The sequence below is a fragment of the Gymnogyps californianus genome, chromosome 21 (assembly GCF_018139145.2).
Source record: "Gymnogyps californianus isolate 813 chromosome 21, ASM1813914v2, whole genome shotgun sequence".
Classification (NCBI taxonomy): domain Eukaryota; kingdom Metazoa; phylum Chordata; class Aves; order Accipitriformes; family Cathartidae; genus Gymnogyps; species Gymnogyps californianus.
Window position 1 is genome coordinate 5149262 of NC_059491.1, and position 25484 is coordinate 5174745.

At 41.9% G+C, this 25484-nt stretch overlaps 1 protein-coding gene across 3 annotated transcripts in view; it reads right to left on the bottom strand.

Annotated features, from left to right (window-relative positions):
- CLSTN1 (calsyntenin 1) overlaps positions 1-9617 on the bottom strand; it is a 41044-nt gene extending 31427 nt beyond the window's left edge. For all 3 annotated transcript variants that reach the window (XM_050909384.1, XM_050909383.1, XM_050909382.1), the window contains exon 1: positions 9503-9617. In XM_050909384.1, coding sequence (XP_050765341.1) covers positions 9503-9605 — 103 coding nt within the window. In that variant the 5' untranslated portion in view covers positions 9606-9617. The remainder of the gene's footprint in view (positions 1-9502) is intronic.
- Positions 9618-25484: the final 15867 nt, after the last annotated feature.

A 25484-nucleotide genomic window follows, 5' to 3' on the forward strand; every position in this document is an offset into this window, starting at 1 on the left:
TCTTCAACTCTGCATAGAAGAATCTGTAAACCAATCACTTGAGCATGTTTAAGATGACTGGTCTTCCTCTGCTGCAAAGAAATGCAGCATCTTTCCTTGTCAGCTTGCAAAAACAGTTTTTTCTAGTACATCACGAAAGATGCAAGACAAAATCATACGTTACCTACTAGGTTATCATCTACTATGTGACAATCCAATGTGAGAGAGCCCTGATTATTAAATATTTATCTCTATGTTATGCTCTCCAAAGATAAATACAGCTTGTAGTCCACAGAACCAGTATACGTGGTGTAACAACTAATTCCTCTTGACAGCTGAATATATTGTTTCTCTTGGTCTAGCTCTCTTCATGCTGAGGTTCTACATGCATCAGTTTCACCCAAATTGTTTTGGGCAATGTATATCTGCTACTTCAAAAAACCTCTTAGGCTACCACATACTCTTGCTTCTTAAATTAATACTATTTTCACAGGTTGTACGTATCTAGTTGCTTAGAAACTACAGGAAGCATTCATCTAGAGGGCCTGCAAACTGCTCCTTACCATACAAAATCAAGTCATCTTCAGCAAATGATGTATAGTCAAATGTAAGAAACGCTTTGCTAGAGGTTATAACAAACACACCAAACAGCATTCAATAAGTGACATCACCCAGATTTTGGTCTTCATGAGATCAAGTACATACATCTGAAATAATGCCTGTGCAATCACAGCAAGTTGTACACTACAGCTAGAACACTATTACACAGTAGAGTCCTGCTATTTCACCTTTCTAAAGAATTATATAAGCAGATTGTCAAAAGAGGCAGAGATGTAAGGCTAACCTAGACTTTTGAATCCTGCCTCTCCAAGAAACTAAAATGGGTTCATGACGTCTGTCATATGCTTACCCAGGGGAATTAAGAAAACAGTGATAAAAGGATATTTAAACAAATTATTAAACCTAGAGGTAGAGAACTCATACAGGAAACCATAATACTGTCCCGATATGGTTTCGTCTGCATCTTTTACTGGTTAGTAGCAACAAACTGCTAAACAGGACATAATATCTTCATACATAATAATGCAGCAAGAGAGAACTCACAACAAACTATTCTAATGCAAACAGTGTTTAATTACCGCCATGTGGTTTTACTCAATATGGCAACACTATCTTTATTGCCTCAATACACTCACATGGGCATGCTTTCAATATTCAGCATACCAAATAGCCAGCTAAATGTCAGCCACATTGTTCTATTTACCCAGAGAAGTACACTGCTGTAGCACTCTCCAAGGAACTCGGTGTTTTAAAACAAACTTCGTCATGCCCAAAGGGACTAACACATCATTTCTCCCTCAGAGGGAAGGCGCCAATAACTGCTGAAGTCTGAGTCTCCAATTGAAACATGTCTCTCAATTCAAATCCGGTCTAAAGACAAGCGTTTCACTAGTACAGCTATGGCTGTTAGGAGCACAAGGAGGACACAGTTGTGTACTTTTCTGTCACTGCATCTGGGGCAGTCACATCGCAACTGAACATATCAGAGTCCTTTCATCCGTTCATCTTAGTCTTTGCAAGGACCTAGTATAAAATACTAGAACAGATCTCTACCAGAAAAAACTCCATCTCCATTCTAATGCTTCTGAATGTAGATTACAAATTTTTTTTTTTTTTAAAGCATTGAGAAACCTTCTCCTAATTTAGCAACCTACAGTAAATCCCACTACTGTAGGGTAGGGAGTTCTATAAAAGCTTGAAGTACTGTAACCACATATGAACAGAATTATGAGTATGCTAAGCATCTGCAGAGTCTAGCGAACCTTCAAACAACAGGCCCAGTTAAAAGCAAAGTCATGTCCTTTTATTGTGCTGTAGACAATAAAATCATAAAGCTTAAACCCCTTTGTGTTTAGGAAGGCTAAAACATCACCAGATTTTAAAACATAAAGCTTAAATCCCTTTGTGTTTATGAAGGCTAAACATCACTGGATTTTAAAACATCAAACTTACTGCTGAATATCCAGGAAAGGCCCATTATCCATATTTGCGATCTACTGACTCTAGCATAACTGCATACTGTAAGAAATTCTCAAGCTAGCATTTGAAATGAGGCACAGCTTATGAGTGATAAATTACTGCTTCCCTTGAATCAACTGTGAAATTGAACCAAGTATTATTCTGATCTCAGTTGCCTTAAATATTATTAAATGTTGGACTGAAAACTATCCTTTCACATTTTTTTCCTCTTTAATTGTCACAAAACTCCTGAAATCTACAGAGAAAGTTGTTCAAAGCCAGACTGTTAATTTCAAATCGAAACAGTCTGCCTATTCCAAGCTTGACACTAACAAAGTGCCCTGAGCTGTTAATCTCTTGCCATTTAACTGGGATAAACTATACTGGTTTCCTTGAAATACAATATTCACACTATTTGTAAGCGCCTCAACTGGAATCTGTTGCAAATCCCAACTAGCATTTAAGCTAGTCAAGTGGGGGAAGCTATGCTGGCACAACACGGCAAGCTGACTTATTTTTTAGTGGCCAAAAAAATTTAAGAGACAGCTAAGCATACCTCTTTTTCCAGGTAGCAAATTGAATTGTAAAGCTCATGCTAGAGCCTTTACTGCCAGCAAGCAAAGACTGCACGTGCATCTGCAAGGTGAGCACAAGCCACCTGTCTAACTTGGTTTATCTAAAGATAATTGCTGCTAAGCTATAGGAGGAAAGGGAATTGGTGCCTGATGTGATGTGTGCCTTGAACACTGGGTTTTAAAATACCATTTGCTCTAGGTAAATGTGCTTAATTTCTCATGAAACTGAACAGACCAGCTTTTACTAATACTGACTGGAACTACGACTGACTGTTTTGCAGAAAAATCATGGAATCATAGAATGGTTTGGGTTGGAAGGGACCTTAAAGATCATCTACTTCCAACCCCCCTGCCATGGGCAGGGGCATCTTCCACTAGATCAAGTTGCTCAGAGCCCCATCCAACCTGGCCTTGAACGCTTCCAGGGAGGGGGCATCCACAACTTCTCTGGGCAACCTGTGCCTCACCGCCCTCGCAGTAAAGAATTTCCTCCTAGTATCTAATCTAAATCTACCCTCTTGCAGTTTAAAACCGTTACCCCTTGTCCTATCACTGCACTCCCTGATAAAGAGTCCCTCCCCATCTTTCCTGTAGGCCCCCTTTAAGTACTGGAAGGCCGCTATAAGGTCTCCCCGGAGCCTTCTCTTCTCCAGGCTGAACAACCTCAACTCTCTCAGCCTGTCCTCATAAGGGAGGTGCTCCAGCCCCTTGATCATCTTCGTGGCCTCCTCTGGACCCGCTCAAGCAGGTCCATATCCTTCTTACGCTGAGGGTCCCAGAGCTGAACACAGTACTCCAGGTGGGGTCTCAAATGTACCTCAAAGAAAGGACGCTTCACCAAGAGCAATGGCTGATGCTGCAGAATGCAACCCATCAGATCAACTAGCAGCAACTTTTTCCTGCTGTTTAAAAGAATTAATAAATATAAATGAATATGTAGGCAGGGTAATGGGGTTTAGGGCTAGTATGGAAACTTTAATCAAAAGCTATAATCTTAAGACAATCAGAATTAATTCAGTTCTAGTATTTGAATGCGAACATATTAAAATTAAATGTACTTATCAAAGTCCTTTCTGAGGACTTCAGTTATCTTCTTATGCAATCTAGCACCTACATAACTGAAGATTTAGACACACCTCAACCAGAAAGGACTGTAGCTGAAAACATTTTTTCTTCTCGATAACTACTTCTAATACATAGTGTTGTTTACATATCTTTAGAATGAGATCAAGATGATGTCAAAACAAATTCTTAAGAATTAACTGTTAAAACACGTTGAATGAACTTAATAACAAGTACTAGAGTTTGAAAGCTAGATGCTCAATCTAGTGACAGTACATAAACATAAAATATTCATTTTTAGCATCCACCTTTGAGACTCTATGAAAAATCCAGAGATTGCATAAAAAGAGAATTATATTCTCTGTCATTTCAAATGAACTGCAATGAACTGAGTAAACAGTCCTTTACTCCTTTCCTGAAGGTCTGACAAAAATTTTCATTACTGTACGTCTTTTAATTGTCTTCCTCTTGATGTAAGAAAATACAAGCATGCCTTTCAGTGAGACAAAAAAAACTCTAAAGCATGTCTTACCTTGGATATTCATAGTTTAGTATTGTTCTGATGAAATTTCAAGCAGTATCACTAAAAGAACAAGTCTGTGTAGTACACAACCACAGAAAAATATAGCTCAGCCAAGGAGTAAAGATCTACACAATAAAATATGCCTTCTCCAACCCGAAAGCAAAGTTTAATAAGAAAGGGTGTAGCATGGCCTGATTATAATGTGTGTTCTGTTCCTGCCCTAGACTCACCAGCCTGCAATTCAGAGGTGTGTCTCTATTTTCTATTAGAAAAGGGTGAGGATTAACTTTGTATATGAACAACTTGAAATATATGAGTGGTAATGAAAAGATTATTGTATTTGTTTATTTAATTGGGTATTCTCATACCTAGAATTTTTTCAAAAATCATCGTCTTACAACCAGGTACAAACAATGGGATAACACCGAACACAAGTTTTGCTCAAATGCTGAGCATGGAACTTTTCTTATCCATAGTATGGGTTTCCAAGACAAACTACAATTTCCATTACTGGGACATGAAAACTGTAGGCAGTAACAAACTACAGGGGGATGAATCTGCACTAGGAGAGGGATTAGTTAAGGGCATGGGCATCCACTAACATTAACCTCTACGGTTCCTAGTTGAAGGACAATCAGGTGGTTGAAATTCATCCCACAACTTCAGATCTCTATCTTGGATTCTTTGCCACAGTTAAGGAGCACTTGTAATTTGTGCTCTGGAAGTTCAACTGTCATACACTGGGAGCACAAGGTAAAGTTTATAAATTGTCAGGTGCCTACAGTTTGAGCCTGTACAATTAACACTAATTGTCCAAACATCATATTCAAACTAATGGCTGTAGGAATTCAACAGATTTTATTAAATTATATTTTGCCTAGTGAAAAATCTCTGGTTTATGACAACTTACAGAGAGTTTCCTGTTCTACACTGAACCAGTTGCCTAAATCTGATTTTGTTTGTACAAAGATACATGGAAGTTTTGCTATAAGCCTGAAACTAAGGTACATGCAAATGACTGATTAGAAACTAGTTGCAATTGTTATTATCCACAACCGCAGCAGAAGAAATGTTCAGAGCGCCAAAGACCTTAGACAAAGAATATACTGACCAAATTTCAATTTGGATAAAAGCCTGGCAGGGAAAACAGCAAAACAAAAATATCCCACCACAAAACAGTCTAAATAGGATTAAGGCAACAAAGCCTTAATTTTTGAAGTGAAATTTAAAATGTTTTAAACTAAACAGAACACTGAAATAGAAAACATAAGGCTTTAACCGTAAACATTCATTTAATAAATGTTCTCTTAAACATTGCTAATTATAGTGCAAGAGTGGAAATCACTTACTTTCTAACTGTTGTCATATTTATAAACTTCACTCCTTGAAAGGGAATCTTATTTACAAATACAGCAAACATCATCTCAGTATAGCCGGCACTTCTGGCTCTACTTGTTGACTCCATTTAAAAACAGGGAAACCAACTGGGAGCAGTAGCAGCAACTTGTTTTCAATCTGAATACAAAGCAAGTGAGATGAGACCTAATACTATAAACAAAGGACAGACAGTTCTTCAAAGGCGCTGAGGTTTCTAATAATCCTTTCTAAAGGCTCCCAAGGAGGTTTAGTCCCTACTGAAGCCAGTATGAGTCAATCAGTACAAATCAAATAAATTAAGAGTGTAAAACAAGATTTTAGACCAAGGCTTCCGACTTACTAAACTCTCCCATGTTTTGAGGTATCGCTTCTGTCTTTGACAATAACTATAATGCTACAAGATGTATGCCCCTTAATATCATAAACAAAATTTCAGAGAGACTTCGCTGAATACAACTAAATAGAATGAGAGGTAGGGCTCAGGAAAATGGTAAAAGTGCTTTGGTTCAGAAAACGTCAATGTCTACAGAATTTTTTTCTCCTCTGCAGAACAGTTGCATAGCCATGAGCCACTAAGCTATCAGATACCTAGATTTTCATGGCAGAAAATGCCGCTTTACCCAGAGTACCAGAATTCTTATTTAATCTGTTTAAGATGAGATGTTCACATTATGCTGTCCTGTGGTCTGATGTGGGTTTAGCTTCAAGCCTTCTAACTTCCATGAGAAATGGAAGTCCATGAGCCTAGCTTCTGTCCTTCTCCTTAAAAAAACCACTTTGCAATAATCTGAATCTTGGTGATTTCAAGTCTGCAGAAACATTAAGACCTCAAACCAAAGATACAAGTCTAGAAAAGTTTCTGTTGATAAATTTTCCTGATAACCTGGCACAGACAGCACAACCTGCAGTCTAATAATATTGGAAAAGACAACTGGCACAATAGTATTCCAAATACACAAAGTAAACCATCTCTCCAGTAAAACAAAAGATGCCCAGACCATCTCTCCTCCATCTGAATTTCCACAGTACTGTATTATTTTATATAATATATACAGAAAAAGAGATGAAAATTGTTTGCATGAACAGATGGCTGTATATTATGCCTTCCCAAGCATTATGCATCATAGAAAGGTCTAGCACTGGTTAATTCTGTCTCTTCTCCGGTGGTCTCTTACTTTCATAAATCCTTAGAGGAAAAAAAACCCTGGCCCCCATAAACAGCCAAATTGTCTCTTCATAATGCATTAGGGTAGTCTTAAACTTCCTTGCCTCTAAAAAGGAGATAGAAACCTAACCACCAGCCCTATATTATAAAGGCTGTTTCTGTGTCAAAGAAACATCTGCAGTAAGACCATGGTAGTGACAAAGTGGTTTGTGGTTTGGATTTGAGACATTCATAGTACCGCATAACTTCCTGAAATAATCACAGTTCAGCAAAGCTTCCTCAAGATAGTATTATTTTGATCAATACCCTTCCTAAATGAGAATAAGCTGGAAGGGGCCCAAGGCAACAGAGGTGTATTGCTCTACCTGGTCAGTAACTATAGAAGAAGCAGCCATTAGATGCACTACCTTCTCATCTGAAAAGTCACTCCATTCCACTCTCTATTCAGCTCTGTTGATAAATATCCAATTGCTCCACTTTGACAAACACTATTTGAACGCACTGCTAACTACTGCTTTTCCACTGCAACATTAGTCCAACAAGCTTAGAAATATTTGGGTCATCTTGACCAATTGCAAGATAAATTCAGTTAAATTAAGAGTTCTGCATCAGCTGGACAGGAATATGCCTCTTTAGAACCTGAAACCACTCTTTGCACCCCTCAAAATAACTACACGAAAGATGGTAGGTCAGCTAGCTCAAACCTAACTTTTGTGTAAGATCACATCCCCCAAAAGCTATTTCCACTTCTTTCCATCATCAAAAAAGAAACCACTTTTCATTCCCCTGTTCCAACCACAGGAATATGCAGGACTGGAGAGTGGAACTCCCCACTCTGGCGTAGCCTTTCCAGTCCATTTCTGCACATGACTGAACCAAGCACAATGCAGTTTTCATCACTTACAATAAATCTTAGCAACCTCAGTAACAAGGACTTTTAAAGTCACAGACGAAAAAAATGAAGCTGTACTTGAAAAAAACGGAACTGACAATACAGCACAAAACTGAAAGTTTACCATAAATGCTTCCAAACAAATGCTTCTCCTGAAAACAGGAAAATGAAAGTGAATTGCCCTAGCAGCTTTCCAGGTGTTCTCCAGAGCTTACTTGTCGTTAAATGCATCTTCATGTAACATTATTAACAGGCCTACCTAGAGTAGCCACAACGTCGTGAGGACTAAGGCAATTGCACATACTAAGCCAAACCAGACCTCATATGTAACTCAGTTATGTGTGATGAAGATCAGGACCTGCAGTCCAGCAGCTCTGTAGATTAGACTGAAAACAAGTACAGCCTCTAACAAACAGTCAGAAAAGCTGACTAACAGAGCTGCCCTGTGTAATGCTATCTAAATTTGCCATTCATTTCCAAGTACATATTAGCTTTCTTTGAAAATGGTTTTTGATTTTAGTTTTATTCATAATTTCAAATGATGGAAAAGCCTAGCAATTCAATGAAATCGTGCTTCTCTATCGGTGTGGTAAGCATTAAATTTAATGGTTCCAAGAATACTAGCGAATAGGTTGTACTTAAGAGATCTCGTGCAGGTAAATTATGGCCACTATCTAAACAGTTGGCAGATCACTTACTACAGCAGTAGCTTCTTGATCCTATGTAGGGAAATTGCAGCAAGATATGTCCTTAATGAGTTGTTTTTGTTTAAGATCAAGAACTTCCCTTCAATGTATTTACAAGCCATTTTAAAGCCACACTTCTAACCTACATTCAAATTAAATGGAAGATCTCAGATCTCATCATATGATCAGCTAAATCTTGCAGAAATGGCATTCTCAATTCAAGGAGTAACCTTCAGGTAAGGAAGCGTTTGCGAGCCTCTTACTGAAATCTGCTCAGGAGGAGACCTGCAATGCGTATACTTTTACTCCACAAGATCAATCAATAGCCACAAGGCCAACGTTTAAAAACGCCGTATCGCTTAAGGTTTAGCAAAGCTACCTGCTCTCGCTAACAACCAAACGAGTATTCTTTACGTAAGGCTGAAGGCTAGGCTCCCCAGGGGCTCTCCGAGGTGCTTTATTTCCCCTTCCCATTCCGCTGGCCATCAAGGCTCTCCCGCGAGCCCAAACCCCGTCACGGCTCTACCCGGCGCAGGCAGCCGCCTCTCCAAGCCCTGAAGAGCGCGGCGGGTCCAGCGGGCAGACCGTTCTCCGGGCAGGGCAGGCGGCGGGGCTCGCTGCATTTCGCCGGCGGAACCCTCCCCTGCAACAAGTGACGACCTCTGCCCGCCCCGGGCACCGCGGGCCGGCGGCCGCAGCCCGGGCCGGCGCCTGCGGGAGCGGTTACGTAACGGGCGAGCCGCCGACACCGAGCGCCGCCGCCGCCGCGCATCCCGCCGCCGCCGGGCCGGGCCCCCGCGGCCGCACAGCGTAGGCCCGCCGGCGCGGGGACTGACCTTCGGGGTAGGAAGGGAGCAGCCCGGCGCAGGTGAGGGCGGAGGGCGAGCCGCCGCCGCCGCTCCTTACCGCCCCGCGGCGCCGCAGGTGCAACGGCCGCGGCGGGGTCACCCCGGCCCCCAGCGAGCCCCGGGCAGGGGCGGCCAGCGCCCTCCTCCCCTCCCTCCCCGACCGCACCGCCGAGATCTCCTCCTCTGCGCTCCCTCCCCCCTCCCGAAGGACGAAGAGAGCCAAGGACACCGCACCGGCACAGCCCCACAGGGCGCCCGGGGAGCGGGCGCGCAAGCCGGAGGGGGGGTGTGTGTGGGGGGGGGGGGGGTAGACCTGCCGCCCTCCCCTTCCCCCCGGTGCCGGGCAGCCTCTCCCGCCCGCCCCGGCTCTGTTTACCTCGAGCGGCCCCTGCTCCTCCGCAGAGCAGCGCGGCGAGCAGCAGCCAGGAGACGGGGGCCGGCAGCGAGCGCGGCATGCCCGGACGGCGCGGCGGCGGCATGGCAGCGCGGAGCGGTGCAGGGCAGCGCGCAGCCCCGGCTGGCGGGGCGGCTGTGGCGCCCCCGCTGGTCCGGGCTCCGCTCTGCGCCGGGCGGAGGGCTCGGCTCGGCCCCGAGGAGGAGGAGGAGGAAGAGGAGGAGGAGGAGGGAGGAGAAGCGCTGCGCTGCCCCGCTCCGCTCGCCTTTTCTCTCCTCCTCCCCTCCCTCCCCCGCCCGGCAGCGCGGCGCCCCGCCAGCGGCACCTAAAATGGCGGCGGCGGCGGCAGCGAGCGCGGCCGGTTCCCCCCGCGCCGGTTACCAGGCGGGGGAAGGGAGCGAACCAACGGCGCGGGGGATGCGGGAGAGCCCATCTGCGCGGCGGGGCGGGGCGGAGCAAACCACCGTGGAAAGAAGCGCCTGGCGGCAGCCCGCCCGCCCGCCGGCCTCCCATCCGCCCCCACAGCCCGCGGGGCTGCGCCGGGCGGGCGGCTGGCGGGCACTGCGGCACCGCACCGCTCCCGCACCGGCTGCTCGTCCACCTCTTCCCCCTCTGACCCAGCCGGGAGGAGGGGCTGTGCCGGGGGGGGGGGGGGGGGGGGCTTTTTTTTGTTGTTGTTTTTTTGTTTTCTGCGTTGCAGCAGCTGCGGTCAGTTGGTAATCGGGGCTGCGCTCGTGCCCCGCTGAAGCCTCCCACAGCTGATTTAAGCAAGTGCTGATTAAAACCCCAACGTTCTAGGGAGAGTTAAAACCTATATAAAGCTATTTAAATACTTTCACCTGAACGTTCACAGATCTTTTCAGCAAAAAGGCAAAACAAGCTGTTTTTTACCTAACCCAACACAGATGCCAAAGACAGCAAGGCCATCAGCAGCAAGCCCTGCACAGTAAGGCACTGGGAGCAGGATGCACAAACCCTGGTCATCCCACCCCAGGAAGGAACAAACTGCCAACACCTGCCTGCAACAAGCACCATGAAACAGATACATGCTTTCTTGCTATGTTTTCATAGCTCTAAAACTGCAGTCCTGCAGAAATGTGTCTGTTTTAAACATAAACACACCTTAGAGCACGGTCACGCCTCTCCTAGACCTAGGGGGTTTCCTTGGTGCTCATCCCCAGGTACACATGCTGCAGAGAATGATTGTCCTGTGACATCGCATTAACCCTGCCCAAATGGAGGAACAGCAGCGCTCACAGTCTAGACAAATACTCTGCATAGTGAGAAACCTTTTTTAGTGTAGTTTTATCAAGGCAAAAGTCTATTAGTTCTGTTCGGAAAAATTCACAAGTACTATCTAAATCAAGAAGTTTCATAGGAATAATTAAGTTGCACGGAACCTGTCCTGTATTAGAAAAGTTATTTGCTCTTTGGTCAAAAATTTCAATTAGAAAATGCTTCAACAGAAGAAAAAAAATACCTTACCATGATAAGAGTTCTGACAACTAAAATGCAACCAACTTATTTTATAATTAGATATGACTACTCATGCTTTGTACCTATTAGCCATTTCACTCCCACAGTGAAATAAAAATAAAGTCCAGTATGTTCAAGATCCTAGAGATGTGGTATTTCTTTATTTTAAAACACTATGCAATTTAAATACCAAGATTGATCTGTTCTGGAAAAACCTCCCCCTCCCTCCCAAGGCAAGCCCAATACTGTTACCTTCCCTGCCAACTACCTGTTTACCCCAAACTCGAGATGGGGGGACCAGCCAACTAAAGGTGAGAAACCAACTCATTCACTGCCCTTGATCAGTCACAGAGGTCTCAGCAAGTTGACAGAATCTGGTCAGTGCAAGCCAGTGCATTTGGATATCCAAAGGCAAACTGTTCTGCCCACCCAACAGCTTCTTCCATCCTCAAAACCAACCATCTTTACTTGCTGTATCTTAAGCATATTTGCTAATATGAATGTGTGCAGAGCAGAAAAGGAATTTGAAGAGAAATACACTGTGGTCCAATACAATGAACAATACCCCCATTACTATCCTGTCCCATGGAGCTATCCCTTAACCAAGCAACCAAGTTAGTCTACATTTATGTCATTGACTGTGTGCTGGAGGCCACCTGCTCTATCAAGAGCTAAGACTTTTTTTTTTTAAATAAAGCTAAAGCCTCAGTCTAAACCCCCTTGATTTCTCAGCCTGTCTAACATATGCTGGATAGCAGATCATGTCAGAAGAAGCCTGTAGCCCATCTGTTGCCAGATAGCTGAGTCTTTACATTCTGCCAACGCAGCTTCAGCTGACAGTATGCTACATTATGTATTCCTCTTTTGTATCGAGAGAAGGACTGTCCAGCTCAGTATGACTCTCAAACTAGTCTTACTAACTTAATGCATGAGTAAGAACCACCCCATTAGTAAAGATTTGCAAGGCAAGATACCATCAGTTAAAAGATGATTGCCCATTGATGAATACATGATATAACACAAATCGATTTGCCCAAATACTGGATTTTGATTATGAATATAACTATGTACAGAGCTTGAATGTCAATATAAAAGTATCTGAAGAGGGCTTGTAAGTCAGTGGCCACCTGGCATGCAAATATATACACATACTCCAAAACATTTTCTGCAAAATAATTATTACCTTTAAACTGGAGAACAACCTAGGTTCATTAGGTGTGGCAGAAAAGACAGTTTAAAGAGCAAAATTTGCTCTGCAGTCCACTTGGGCTGTATCATGCATTATAGCAGGGGAAAGCACACTAGCATGGACCACAGTAAGAAGCGGACTTCAGTGTTACCATCAGGACTTGTTTAAATGATTCTGATTCTGCAGAATTAGGAAGAGGAGCCATTTTTAGGAGGAGAAATGCTATGTCCAGGTAAACCTTATTTATTGCACAACAACACTACCAGCTCAGATTAATCAGCTGAATCAGTCATGATGAAACGGGAAAATTTCCAAGGAAGGAGAAGGCATTGATTACATTTCACTCTCCAAGCAAAACTCCTCCGAGTCAGTTGTGACTAAGGCACTGATTCAGTAAAGCCAATAATTCTTTAGTCTGTATTTTAAGATCAGTTAGATGATTTTGTTTAGTTAGATGACTAAGTGGTTTGAACTGGCAGTTTAGTGGTTGAGGATACGGATAGCATGGGTACTCCACCTGTGGTGGAAACAGCAAAATGAAATTCTGATCTGTATCACCACTGATGTTCCACTGGCACTTACTCTAAAAGTATGGCAAATACAACATCCTCTCAAATACCTTTTGTTTCACAAAACTAAATTTGATTTAAATTGCCCAGTGTGAGACCTGCTATGCACCAGTCCTATTTGCTGTTAAACAATAGCTATACTGTTTGCCAGAGGTAACTGCATTTCACAAGTTGGCAGAGATTCTCACTTTATCTGAAATGCCACATGCCATTATTTCAGAGAAATAACTTCAGCACCTTCATTTTTACCACCTATCTCCCTCCTACTCTCTGACCTGCTTCTCAAGCTCCAAAAAACCATTGATTTTTATTTTATTGGTAAGCAACAAAACTGGAACAAATGGCTCCTGGCAGAACATGTTTTCCGTTACAGCTGAAAAACTATCGGACTGATGTCCTTGAAATGCACAGTGTGACTAATGCCCAGCTTGCAAGGACCCAGGAGGACACATTTATTGCACTTGTCAGAATGGAGCTGAGCAGCCAGAAACGAAAAGATAAGGTGATAGGTAAAAATGAATGCCTTTGCTTGCTACTTAAAGGAAGCCAGTGCATACCATAAAACCAGAGAGAAGTGAGACCTGCTCAGTTAAGCCAACAGCAGATCTGGATCTGATTGTTAGAGCTCAGGATCACAAATGATTTTGAATACACACAGAATATGCACTGTTACTTCTAGATATTAGACTTGGACCCTTGTTCAAAAAGGGGAGGTATGGGGAAATGGTCCAAACTTCAAATAGTCTAGAATTGGGTTGAGAAAATGATCCAGTCTTTAAATAAAGAGGCTAGAACTGGGTGTGAGCTTATTTTCATCTCAGTACAATTAATGTCTGCATACTAGTCTATTTCCAGATTATGACTGCTTTTAATGGGAAGTGAGAACTCAGAACCTAGCTTCGTCTCCTCTACTGAGCATTTGGTTTATCACAGCTGCCCTGAAACCACTTCTGAAAGGGGACCAATTGCCATAGAGACTATGCAGTAATTAAGCTCATGAGAGAATTGCATGCACAGCCAAGCAAAATATTAGGTGAAGGCAACAACAGACCAGTTTCTGAGAAGCTGTATTACAGCTCCGCTCTAGCTCCTCCCATTCCCACCAGAGAAAGAACAGGAGAATCCCAAAGCATTTTGGGAATTTGAATTCTAGTACTTTTTGGTTCTGATATGGCTTTATCAGTCTGAGCCAAGGAGGAAGAACGAACAATAATGACACTAAGAAAAAGACAATTCAAGGTGAATATAAAAAAATAATTCTTCACAATGAGATCTATGAAAGCACAGAGTACTTCTGTAAGGCAGCAGGCAGAAGTGGCATCTTTTGGGTCATTCAAAAGAAAACTCCACAACAAAACGTGACAGCAATGCCCCTACCAGCTTGAAGAAAAAACATACATAGATGACCTGTTACATCTTTTCTAGCCTTGATGCCCCTAATATACACTGTTGCAATCCTCTGAACATAAGGAGGCATAAAATGCACGTGTTTTTAGATTTGGTGGATGAAGATTTGTTTGGGTTTTTTTTAACGCTTTGGAACCTGACTGTATATATTAGAGGAGACAGAGTTAGAGGACTGGTTTTCCCCACACTTGAAAATTTCCAGAGCTGCTTTGATCATGTGTGAGAATTGATTTAGGGGATGCAAATGAAGGCCTTGGCAATCTGAAGAAGAAAATCTTCTCCCCTGACATTTCTGAACGTTCAGAGAATTCTCAACAAGCCATTGAAGTATGGGTTCATCAGAGAGACAAAAAGAAAATTCAATAAGCAAAGAAGTACATAAAAATAACTAGCTTCCTCACAAGAAAACTAGCAGCATTAGCAATCTTTCTACCTTGTTGAATCCCTTTTTTCCTGTTTAGACTTACCTTCTGTTGCAAAATATGCATCTAGAAACATGAAAGCAACGAAGGAAAGATGCAAGTCTTTCCTTAAAAAGGGAAAAAGACTGAATATTCTGCAACATCATTATAATATTTTACAACTCATTAGCACTTTCCATCCTAGGATCTCCAAGCATTTTACAAGCGTTAATTAATGCACTCTCACAATACTTCTGTGCAGTAGAAAGGCAGGTGTCTAGATATTGTGATGACAGGTGCATTACAATTGAATAAGACAGAATTTCTAGGCTTTTCATTTGCATATTTAAGAAAGCAGGGCACAAAGAGGGTAGGTAAAATTAAGAAGTACTGCAATACCTTGAAATACCTTGAATTAAGAAATACTGTAATACCTTGCAATACCTTGAACAGACTGGCTTTCAAGTGCTTAGCTAAAAAGCAATACTTACGGATCTCAATAAAATTTAGGCTTTATTAACATAAATCTTTGCATCTAATACCACAATGGCTATTTTAAGGTGTGTTATATAAATAGAAGTGGAGTCTGAATGAAACTGGACCTGTTTCTTAACAAAATATTTCCTTACTTGAAGGGGTACCGAGGTCTCTTAAGTCCCTGAAACCACTGTGACCTCTGAAGAGCATTAAATAAATTATTTGTAAAGCTTAGTAAGACACCACTAAAGACAAAGAGGGGGAGAGCACAGAAAGTGAAACAGTATCAGGAATAAGTTATTTTACTAATCATCCTCTAATCTAACTCAATAAAATAAGAATTACAGTCAGGTGCTCTGGTTGAGCCTTTCTACAATGTGTGTCCACAAAAAACAAGGACTCCAGTGGTTCTACGTTGTTTCTTCATGTACTGTACTAACCTGAAGAGCAGCATACTGGGCCATGTCCACATTAACAACTGCTTTAACTCCCTAATTTATATAGAAAACTGAACTAGTGATTTATGCTGGGGGGAGGAGGAAAAAAAAAAAAAAAAAAAAGAGTGAAGAATTATGGGTTTTCTTTCCAGTTCTATCACAGATGTCCTTCTGGGTCAGTGACTAGCCCCTACCCCACCTATCTCCTTATCTGACAACATAATACAGTAGCATACCATGTATAAAAGGATGGATGGATAATCCAACTCAAATATTTGCACCAGGTACTGGTGACAACGTTTAATTACTCAGCTTACAGATTTTTTGTATTCTTTAGGATCATGGTATTCAGCAAACATCTGGTCATACAATGAGGTTTTCCTCTTCTCTCTGCCTGCCTTCCTGCAAGCAAGAAGAGAAGAGCCATGTGCATGAGCATTCCCCTCCCTAAGAGCCATATGGGAATGTAAAGGCATTCTCTGAATTCATTACTCTGCGCCCCACAATATGATTCCATCTTTGTATGGGCAAGAAAATGGATGTTAATTTACTCCTTATTGCTAATTTGAAAAGGAGCACAAACACAACAGTTCCATTGCAGAGACTTCTACCAAGGGTGTAGTTTAAGTCCAATTATGTGCTATTAGTACATTTGCTCTTTGTTCCTGTGGCATATTAATTACATGTCTGGTATTCTGATAATTAACACAATTATACTCTTTATTTTCCCCTTTCGTAGGACAATATTCTTGCATTTTATTCAGATAAGTAATTTTCTGTAGGTAAAAGGACCCAAATTATTACATATTAATAAAATCAAGCAACGGGTTTAAGTGAGCTTATACAGAGAAGTTCCAGCAGTGTTCTTCAGCAAAAAGAAAAGCAGATGCTTTCCTGTTGGGCTGCAGTCTAGCTCAGAGACTTCTCAAGGGAAACCAAACTCCAAGCCTCCAGTTGTGTATCCAGCATTATACTCACTGGCTGAAGCAGCAGGGCCATAAGGACTACGCTAGTACTGCCACACAGAGCTCTCACAGCAATATCATCACTGCTGTTCAAAGGCCCACTGTTACCAAGATCTTTAATCTCCCACTGACATCCATGAAACTCAATGACATTTTGCAAAAAAAGTTACAAAGGGTCAACCAAGATAGTTTACAATTGCACAGATCACCCACAAATGAACACTTACCAGATATTCCAAAGAAATATTAAGGAACAAAACAAAAAAAGCACTCTTACTACTATAAGAGAGTAAGGTGGGTAGATCTGACTAAATTAAGTAGGTATAGATGTACTCCACAGATACCTCAAAGATTTGGTTTTTTTCCTCCAGGACAAATTATTGTTCCTTTGAAAACAAGTTACTGTTTCTCCATAGTTTTCTCTAAAAGCTTATCTAAATCTCCACTAGGTCTTATCTGCTGCTATGGCTAAAAAAGCCCCACTGTGGAAAGAAAGATATCCGACGGTTTCCTTCTGAAAGTGGTTGTTTGGGAAAGGAGGAAAAGGAGCAGCAAAATATTATGTCTTCCTGCAACAGGGTAGAAACTTAGTAGAAGGTTGTTCAGCACTGTGTCCCCCAAACCCCTTGGGTCCAGATCTCCAGTGGGTCTGGCTGCGATACAGTCGTGTGTGCAGGAAACAGGGGTGTCACCCAACAAAACGAATGTCACTCACTCCTTCCCAGAGACAGCAGTGGACATTCATTACTTACTGCTCTCTGGTACAAGTTTTACCAGTAAGGAAACCTGAGGCTTGTTTATGAAGGCAAATTGCCTTTAACTGTGCCTGCCTCCATTACGAGGGATTTCCCCCCCACACCCCCAATTGTCTTCAAGTCCCTTGGGGAAGAATAGAAGTAAAACCTCAGCAGCCAAATATTAGTGTTGAAAAAGCTTGCTCTGCCTTTCCTGAAAACACCATCTGGAACATTTTTTATTTTGAATGGTTGACTAGTAGACCAAAATTATTTAAGGGCTCTCTGAAGACAGTTTTATTATTTCCTATACAGTCCAAAACCCACAACAACCCCCCAAAACTGATCTTAGAACCCAATTGTACTGACCCTACTCAGAGAGCACAGAGCTCTTGTCCTAAGTATTTGCAAAGGTAAGATTTTGAGAAAGGACAGGGCTGCTATGTTCTCCTCCTGATGAGACCACTGACATTCTACCCACAGACAAGTCCCGTGATCTCTCTATGCCTCATTTATCCGCTCAATTTAATGCAACTTGCGTATTCCACAAGGAGGTAGTAAGACTTCATTAACTGTTTGTAAAGTACTTTAAGATCCTAGGATGAAAGCTTCTCTAGAAATTCAGAGTATTAGTATTTTCATTAAAAAGGCAGCATTTATAAATTCCCTACTATTAAATGACTATATATATCATTAACAGCCAGTCCCAAATTCCAAACAGATCTTGAGACGCACAAAGTCTGGTACTATTTTAAATACACTATGCAATAAGAAATATTCAGAACAAAGAATATTACACAAAAGCACAAACATGTTATCACAATCCCTACTTGAATGTTCATTGACTTTCAGTCAATGTCCAGATTGATCTGTATTTTCTTGAGAATGCATTTTGAGTAAAGAGTGTAAACTCTTAACACTACAGCCTAGAAGAAAGCTATCATGTTTAACTTTTTTTCTGGTATTCATGGCCTCATTATTAAACTGTATTAAAAAAAATTACAAAGATACAGACTGCAAAGCTGCCTTTGTCTTTCCTGCCTAAATGCAGATTTTTTCCTGAAAATGTGCAACACTTCTTAGAGCACTCACTCATCTACATCAAATGTTTAGTCTTCAGACTTGTGCTTGAAGTAGCTTCAGAACCTATGTAGGGCATGGAGAACTGGGAACAGTGGAATGCCAGAAAAACAGATTATTCAATATTTGATTCTTTCTTCACTACTACTCCTTTCCAGTCCTTGTAACCAGTCTAGGAGTCTGAAGTTATACTACTGTGCTACAATATTCACATGAAAAAAGAAAACTTGCATCTCCTCTTTTCCTTTGAGTGCTACTAGCAAACCAAATCTAATAATAACAAAAGACAAGCAGGCACAACACCACTACAGGACAGACAATCAGCACTGGTCTTCCCCATTGTCAAAACTCATTCTATTGACATCCTCATGAGGGACACTGGAAGAAAGGTCAGCATAGAAGCTAGTTTATGAAAGACATTGGAAAGGAGCCTGTTAGGGTGTAGGCAGTTCATAGGTAAGTGAAATAAAACTACCCTGCAGCAACTGAGAGACTCAAAAAGCAGATAGCTCAAAAGACAGTCAGAACTCATTCTTCTTCTTCACCTCACATTGCCCAGATTTTCTCCAGAGCTCAGCCTTTTAAAAACAGGGCATTTTTAAACATTTGCCCACCTATATCTTTTAATAATGGTCTGAAAAAAACAAATAAATAAAGGTCACTATGTTCATTAACTGTCTACACAGAAAGCATTTAGAGTAAAGGCTTTTTATTGCCCATGCAATTCTACTTACCAGATTTACACTAAGATCCTGCTGTGCAATGCATGTCATGCAATAGGCCTGTAAAAAGAATCACGTTATGTCTGTCCGAGGCTGGCTTGCTGGGTCAGAGTTTCAGGCAGAGGGACTGATTTAATGGCATACGAACCTAGGTTCAAATTCCCAACCCACTGGAAACAGTTTTGAATTCTCACAAGCTTAACTCTGTCGTTTATCCTTCTGTAACATGCAAATATCAGACTCCTAAGGTTAATTCGTAGGTCACCCAGCTTGTATATGCTTTAACTACTGAAGTCCTATTGGTCATGATTGGACTCTAAAAACAGCTGTCCACAATTTTCTTCACAAGTGTGCATAAGGCTCCCTAGTCAAACTACCCCCTTCTTCCCATGAATTGTGCAGTATGTGAATGGATGCTCAGTGGGACTGTATAATAGGTGCCAATGCTGCAGCCAGAGTCCTAAGAACAAGTCCCTCTGTTTGCACAGACCACAGTTAAATTAGTATCAGAGAATTGATTTCCAGGATCTGGACCATGGATTATAAGTTTCCCAGATCTCCCTGGATCTTGAAGGTGTAATTTGAATTTTCATCATGCAGTATTAGATTTCATATCATTACATGCCAAGTGCCTCCTACTCCTGAGAAAACAGTGAACTGCATGGTGCTGTAAATGGGCCCAATCTTCCTGTCTCTGAAGCTGATGTGAACGCTATTATTTAGATGCGGAAAAATGGGATCAATTTTACTGAACAGTTCTTCTGAGACGGAGTTCTAGTTGCCATATTTTCCACATCACATAGGTTTGTTAAAGACAACAAAAATAAGCTAAAAACATGCCATTGTTTGTCTTGCAATTGGCTTTAAGCAAACTGTTGTTCTTCCTCTACATGTAGTATCTGATGTGAACTCCCCTCCACTCCTGGCCTGCTCAAATTCATCACATCTGGCAATAAGTCTGCAGCTTTGCTAGACGTTTTCCACATAGTCTCAAAGCATTTCACACATTGATATATTAAAAGCTTCACAACCCCCTGCAAGGCATGGTCAATATCTTTACTGTCTAGCTGCTGAAGAAAATGATGAAGTTCCTATATATCAGTCACAAAAAGCGTCTGGGACAAAACTTAGAATTCATGCAGATGTCCCAATTTCTGAGGTCATGTTTTAGCTACATAAACTATCTCTGGTGCTTTAAAAAGTGCCTTTCAAAACTATCTGGTCCAGGGGAAAAGCCCCCTTTTACGTTTTTTTTTCTTCTTTCTCTAAAATTCCAGTGCTCCTAGCTTCTTCCTAGCAGTGCCTTGGCTATTTAAGTTACAGTCTCATCAGACAGGATTGCAGCTAAATCCTTTGTCATTTCACATATTTATTTCCACTCTGACAGATACCAGTTGTGACCCTTCCTTGCAGTAAGCCACTGCCCTCCTAGCCTTCACTCTAATTGCAGATTTGCTAATCATGTTTTGATCACCCACCCATCTAATCACTGCCTGCTGCAAGCCACGGAGCCAGCCCTATTTTCAGTGAAGAAGAGCATAACACGCAAATGCAGTGCTTGTGTTCTCGTCCGTATGGAAGGGATCAGAGGATTAAGAGGAACAGTCAGCCCTGATTAATGCTGCCGAGTGAGTGAGAGCTCCTTGCCAACAGCAGGGGCCGATTGCCTCCCCGTGGGGAGCTCCAAGGCAGACAGTCTCCCTACAAGGACACATCTGTCTTCTGTTTTTAAAGCTAGATGCCGCTTTCCATTGCTACTCTACAACAGAAAGGAGGTTAAATGCTGACAGCAAACTGTCCTGGGGTGGGAAGGTTGTGTTAAAGAAGTCGAATACTGTTCTGTGAATGTACTGAAGATGAACAGAGGTTTGTTTCCATCACTGACTCAGCCACTGACCTACCACCAGTAGGAAAACAGCAGAATTCTATTCAGTGGCTTTTGTACAGCCTGAATAGGTGTTATGATCATAGTAACCTTAAAAGGAAGCTAGCAAAGAGCTGCATTGCCTTAACAAAGCAGGAAACAAATACACACTCAGAGCTAAGGCTCACGTACCCAGCAGAACAAACATCACCATGGTTTGTACTCAGCACGAAGGTAAGGATGTTCCCCCCACCCCCAGCCAACCTAATATATGTAAGTGAATCTGAGTGATTTAGAATAATTACCCCATCCCAACACGCGCTGCTTTAATGTATCCATTAGATTGTTAACTCCATGTTTTCCTCTACTCAGTGAAGGAAGATAAAACATTTCTAGTGAGTTCTTTTGTGAAGGTTATGTGCCCACTTATTCCATGGGATCTACTTCTGCTGGACTGAACATGATCTCAAGGACCATCCTACTACTTAGACAAACATTCAGCAGCCATGAATTTCCATTCCACCTGTACCTTTTAACATTTCAGGTTTTCTCTTGTTTTCAGTATGGACAACGAGCCTTCGATGTAAGGCTTCTTACCTTTTCTCCTTCTGGTCTATCCACTATTCTTCCATGTCTGTCAAAAGTGGACCAGCTGAATAAATGGAATGACACATTGTCTTCTGCAAAGGAAGCGGGTGGGCTGTAAATCCCATGCTGTGTTAAATGACTGCAGTGCAGTGCTTTGCACTGCATTCTAACAGCACACGTTTCTCCATGTTTACTGCTGCTTCAATGATACATTGCCCATTGAGTGGAAGTAAAAAGCTTATGAGATGAGACAGGCATATCATCCTGTCTGAAGCTCAGCTTACACAGGCAGCTTCGTGCAGTGCGAGGAAGAGCCTCTGGGAATGACTGCTGTTTGTGTAACATTACATTAAAATACAACTCAGGGGAGGTCAAGTATTTATTGACCTGATCTAAAAATGAGTCTGAGTGCCCAGTTTTCGCCAATTTGAACAGTGGGTATATGATGACAGCTAAAATTCCAGAGGCTCTGCAATGACTGAGGAGTCCTCAAACTGAGCAAGATGCACAGGAACTAGTCTTTCTGCAACAGAGTAAACTGGATAAATGGAACAACGTGACATCTTTTCCATTTGTTAAAGCCATGATTTATGTACAAGATTATCATATGCCATTCCACAGTCCTAATCCTAGACCCTGAAGTAGCAGCGTAGATACGACTTTTTGACCATTTTCTAAAGTAATGTCACTAGTAATCAGTGAGACATCTCAGACAGAAAAGATACTGGAGCAATGAAGGGGAAAAAAAACCCTAAATATCTGTAGAATAGCCATTTTTTTCAGTGAAACGCACAAAGCCACACATCATACACTAGATATGCTCAAGAGAATTCAGCATTAGAAAATCTTCATACTCTTTTCCCTCAAGCATCTCTGCTCCCTTTGCTGCCCAGCTCTCATTCTGCCTGACAGCTCCTTAATCACAGTATCTCTGGTCACATGCATAAAATATTATTTAACCTCCAGCACAGAGGAAAATGCATTTATAACCTACTGGGTTTTCCCTTTTAATCTCTGTCCCCCCATACTGCTCTTCCTCTCTTTTTAGTAGCTCTAAGCAAGAATGGTGCTAACAACCTTCATAAAGATTTATTCAGGTCCAGACAGCAACCAACTCCCTGCACTCTGTCAAGACAGGAGACTAAAGAAACAACATACATGACCTCTTCTTTCTACCCAGGTGGCAGAACACACTATCCATCAGATCACAAAAGCAGTGTGGCCTCTCCTGCAAAGATGTCAGTATGTGTCACTTTAGAATTACAGAACCAATTTAATTGTGGCTGAAACTCATCTAAGTCACTACCCAATGCTGCAAATTGAATGTTGCTTATGATCCCTAAGTGGTATCTATCTAATAGTACTTATGTTTCAGAGGTATTTTTGTGGCTTTGCTCTACAGCAACCTGACACAGTTGAATTTAATGTTCCTTCTGTCTGAGCTGAATACAAAGTGTTGACTAAGCTGTAAGCACTACCAGGTCTAGGATCGTACTATGTCAAAGACCTCATGCTCTGTGATCCATCTCACCAGTACTTAGGCCACGGTGCTTTTGCTGACAAATTCTCTATTTAAACCTTTAAGGACAGAGGAAAGGATGTTCTCTGTAGAAGGATATGAACTGTGAATCTTCGCATACATTGCGGTGTTACCATGCTAGTCTACTATTTACTAGAGCAGGTACATATCTGAGCTCTGTTGGTTTTGGTGTCTGCAAAACCCTTAGAAACCCTTTCCTGTTTGTTACTGTATGTAGTTAATCTAAACACTTCTCAGTTATCTAAGTCTTGCCTCCTCCTTGACAATAGCACTGAAACTGAAAAGATTTCATTTAATTCCCTGCGCTGCTCCAATCCTCTGACATCTAGACTTCGCTACATTTAGAGAGAGGAAAAAAAAAATCAAGTAAAAATGTTCATGTAGCAACACTGGATAAGTCCAAATATCCCACTTAGTTTCAGAAGGCTGTGACCTCAAGGTCAAGGCCAGACTAAAACAAAGGGCTCTACTGTACGCCCATATGGTACAAGCAGCTAAGCATGCTACAGAACCAGCATGCAGCACAGTTCCTTTTAGAGGGAGACTGTGAAGTCTGGTGCTGCTGGCGAGGCAAGTCAAAAGCTTAAGATTCTGTCTAGTTTAATTACCATCTTTCTCCAGGCTCAAAGAAGCTTATGAGAATACAACAGTGAGGCAGAATCCTCCTCTTACGCTTCCACCTACAGGAGTTCATCCATTCCTGACCTGCCCCTAACTTCCTCCTGACACACACCAGAGATTTAGCAGAATCTAGCCATTAAAAAATAAACCATAGAGTACAGACTACGTTGTGAACTGTTCTACTTGCACGAGAAAACTCCATGCCTAGCTGTGACCAGGCATCAGGCACACACTTCAGGCATTAACTGCAGACACAGAGTTAATGTCTGTCTGCTCCAGGCACTTGAGATACATGACAAAAGACTGAAGGAAAATGCTTGGCTACCACTGTCCATTCCAATCACGCTCAATGCAATTTACACTGTGCCCTCTGATTAGGAGGTCACAAGTAAAGCTGAAAATGGATTACAGTGCGTAGTCCGCAGCAACACAAGCTTCTACGTCATTCCATGATCAAGTAACTTCATGCATTCTACTTCATGGGATAAATGTATGTAACATAATAACTAACATCCAAAGCTGCTCTTTTCTGAAGCAGCATCCTTCCTCTAAAATCATGGAAACTTTCCATCCCTTCACACAGTTAAAAGAACACCAAAACCAAACCCTAAAACCATCAGTGACAAAGCACTGAGACCATCATAGCCTTACCCTACACTATAAAGACAACGGCTAGTTCCAGTGCCATACTCCCTTGCTACTGTAGTTGAACACAGGGCTCCCATTTGCAAACTAGACATCATTAAGCTATGTTTCAGTTCCAGTCACAAGTTGCTCTGCAGTCTTGGACCACAATTATGCATTTAGCTTCTCTGAAGGAACAGACTAAGGGCAGGAAACAAAAGCAACTTCTGAGCTCTTGTGGCAGCTTAGAACAAAACCCCACAGGTAGAACAGCTAGAGAGCAAGGTTTTGGAGCCACATTCTAATTCTGGTGTATCTCTACATCAAGCCTTGATGTGAACTTATATTATCCATGCTCATCTCACAAAATTCCCCTCATATGAGGAAAGATATTCTCAGAACAATCATCCTCGTTTCTTCCATCAGTTGGAATATTGCAAGCATCAGGAGAGTACCGAGTTATGGCCCTGCCTGAGAAGAGCAGTAAAATTACCTTCACCTCACTGCAAAATGGAAATGTGTTTTATGTGACAACGTGGACTACGGCGTAAACAGCAAACTGCATGCTTGAATAACTTAATTATGATTTGTGTCTTCCAAAATCTGAAATTAGCTATACAAAAGTGGTGCGCAGTGCAAGTAAAACACAGGGAACTAACTCTTCGCTTGGGGCTAAAACCCTAACAGTTAAGCCAAGAACACTATTAAATACCTATTCAAACATAAATCTAGCTAAATGGGTCCCTAATATTGTAAGAGTCTCAACTCAGAATGCAGATGTAACCTTAGGATTCAGCTCAGCCAACTTAAAGTAACAAGGTTAATCAGAAGTATTTTACAACCTTGGGGGAAAAAGTTATTAGCCACCTGTTACTCACAGAAAGGGTAAAGGGCCTTTTTCTCTGGGGGAGGTCCAAAGAGCTCAGGTGCTGTGTAGCAATGACATGCACCACACATGGGAGAGGTGTGCTTGCTATGCATTGAGTAAGTGTCTCCAGCTGCTCCCATCAAGGGTACAGACAGGATCATCTTCTCACCCTGTAGGGATCGCTGTATTTGTCACTGCATCAGAAAAGGGCAGCAATAGTCATCTAAGGTGAAAAACTGAAGAAAAGTATAGATGCATCAGTCCACATCTGGGTTGGAGCTGGTATGGTAGTTGTTAAACAAAGGCTGAAAGTTTCTTTTCTGAGTCTCACAGGCCTCTGGTCACAGATCAGCATTTAGTAGCAAGGAGAGTTAACCTGGAAAATGTCAAGACAGCAAAAAG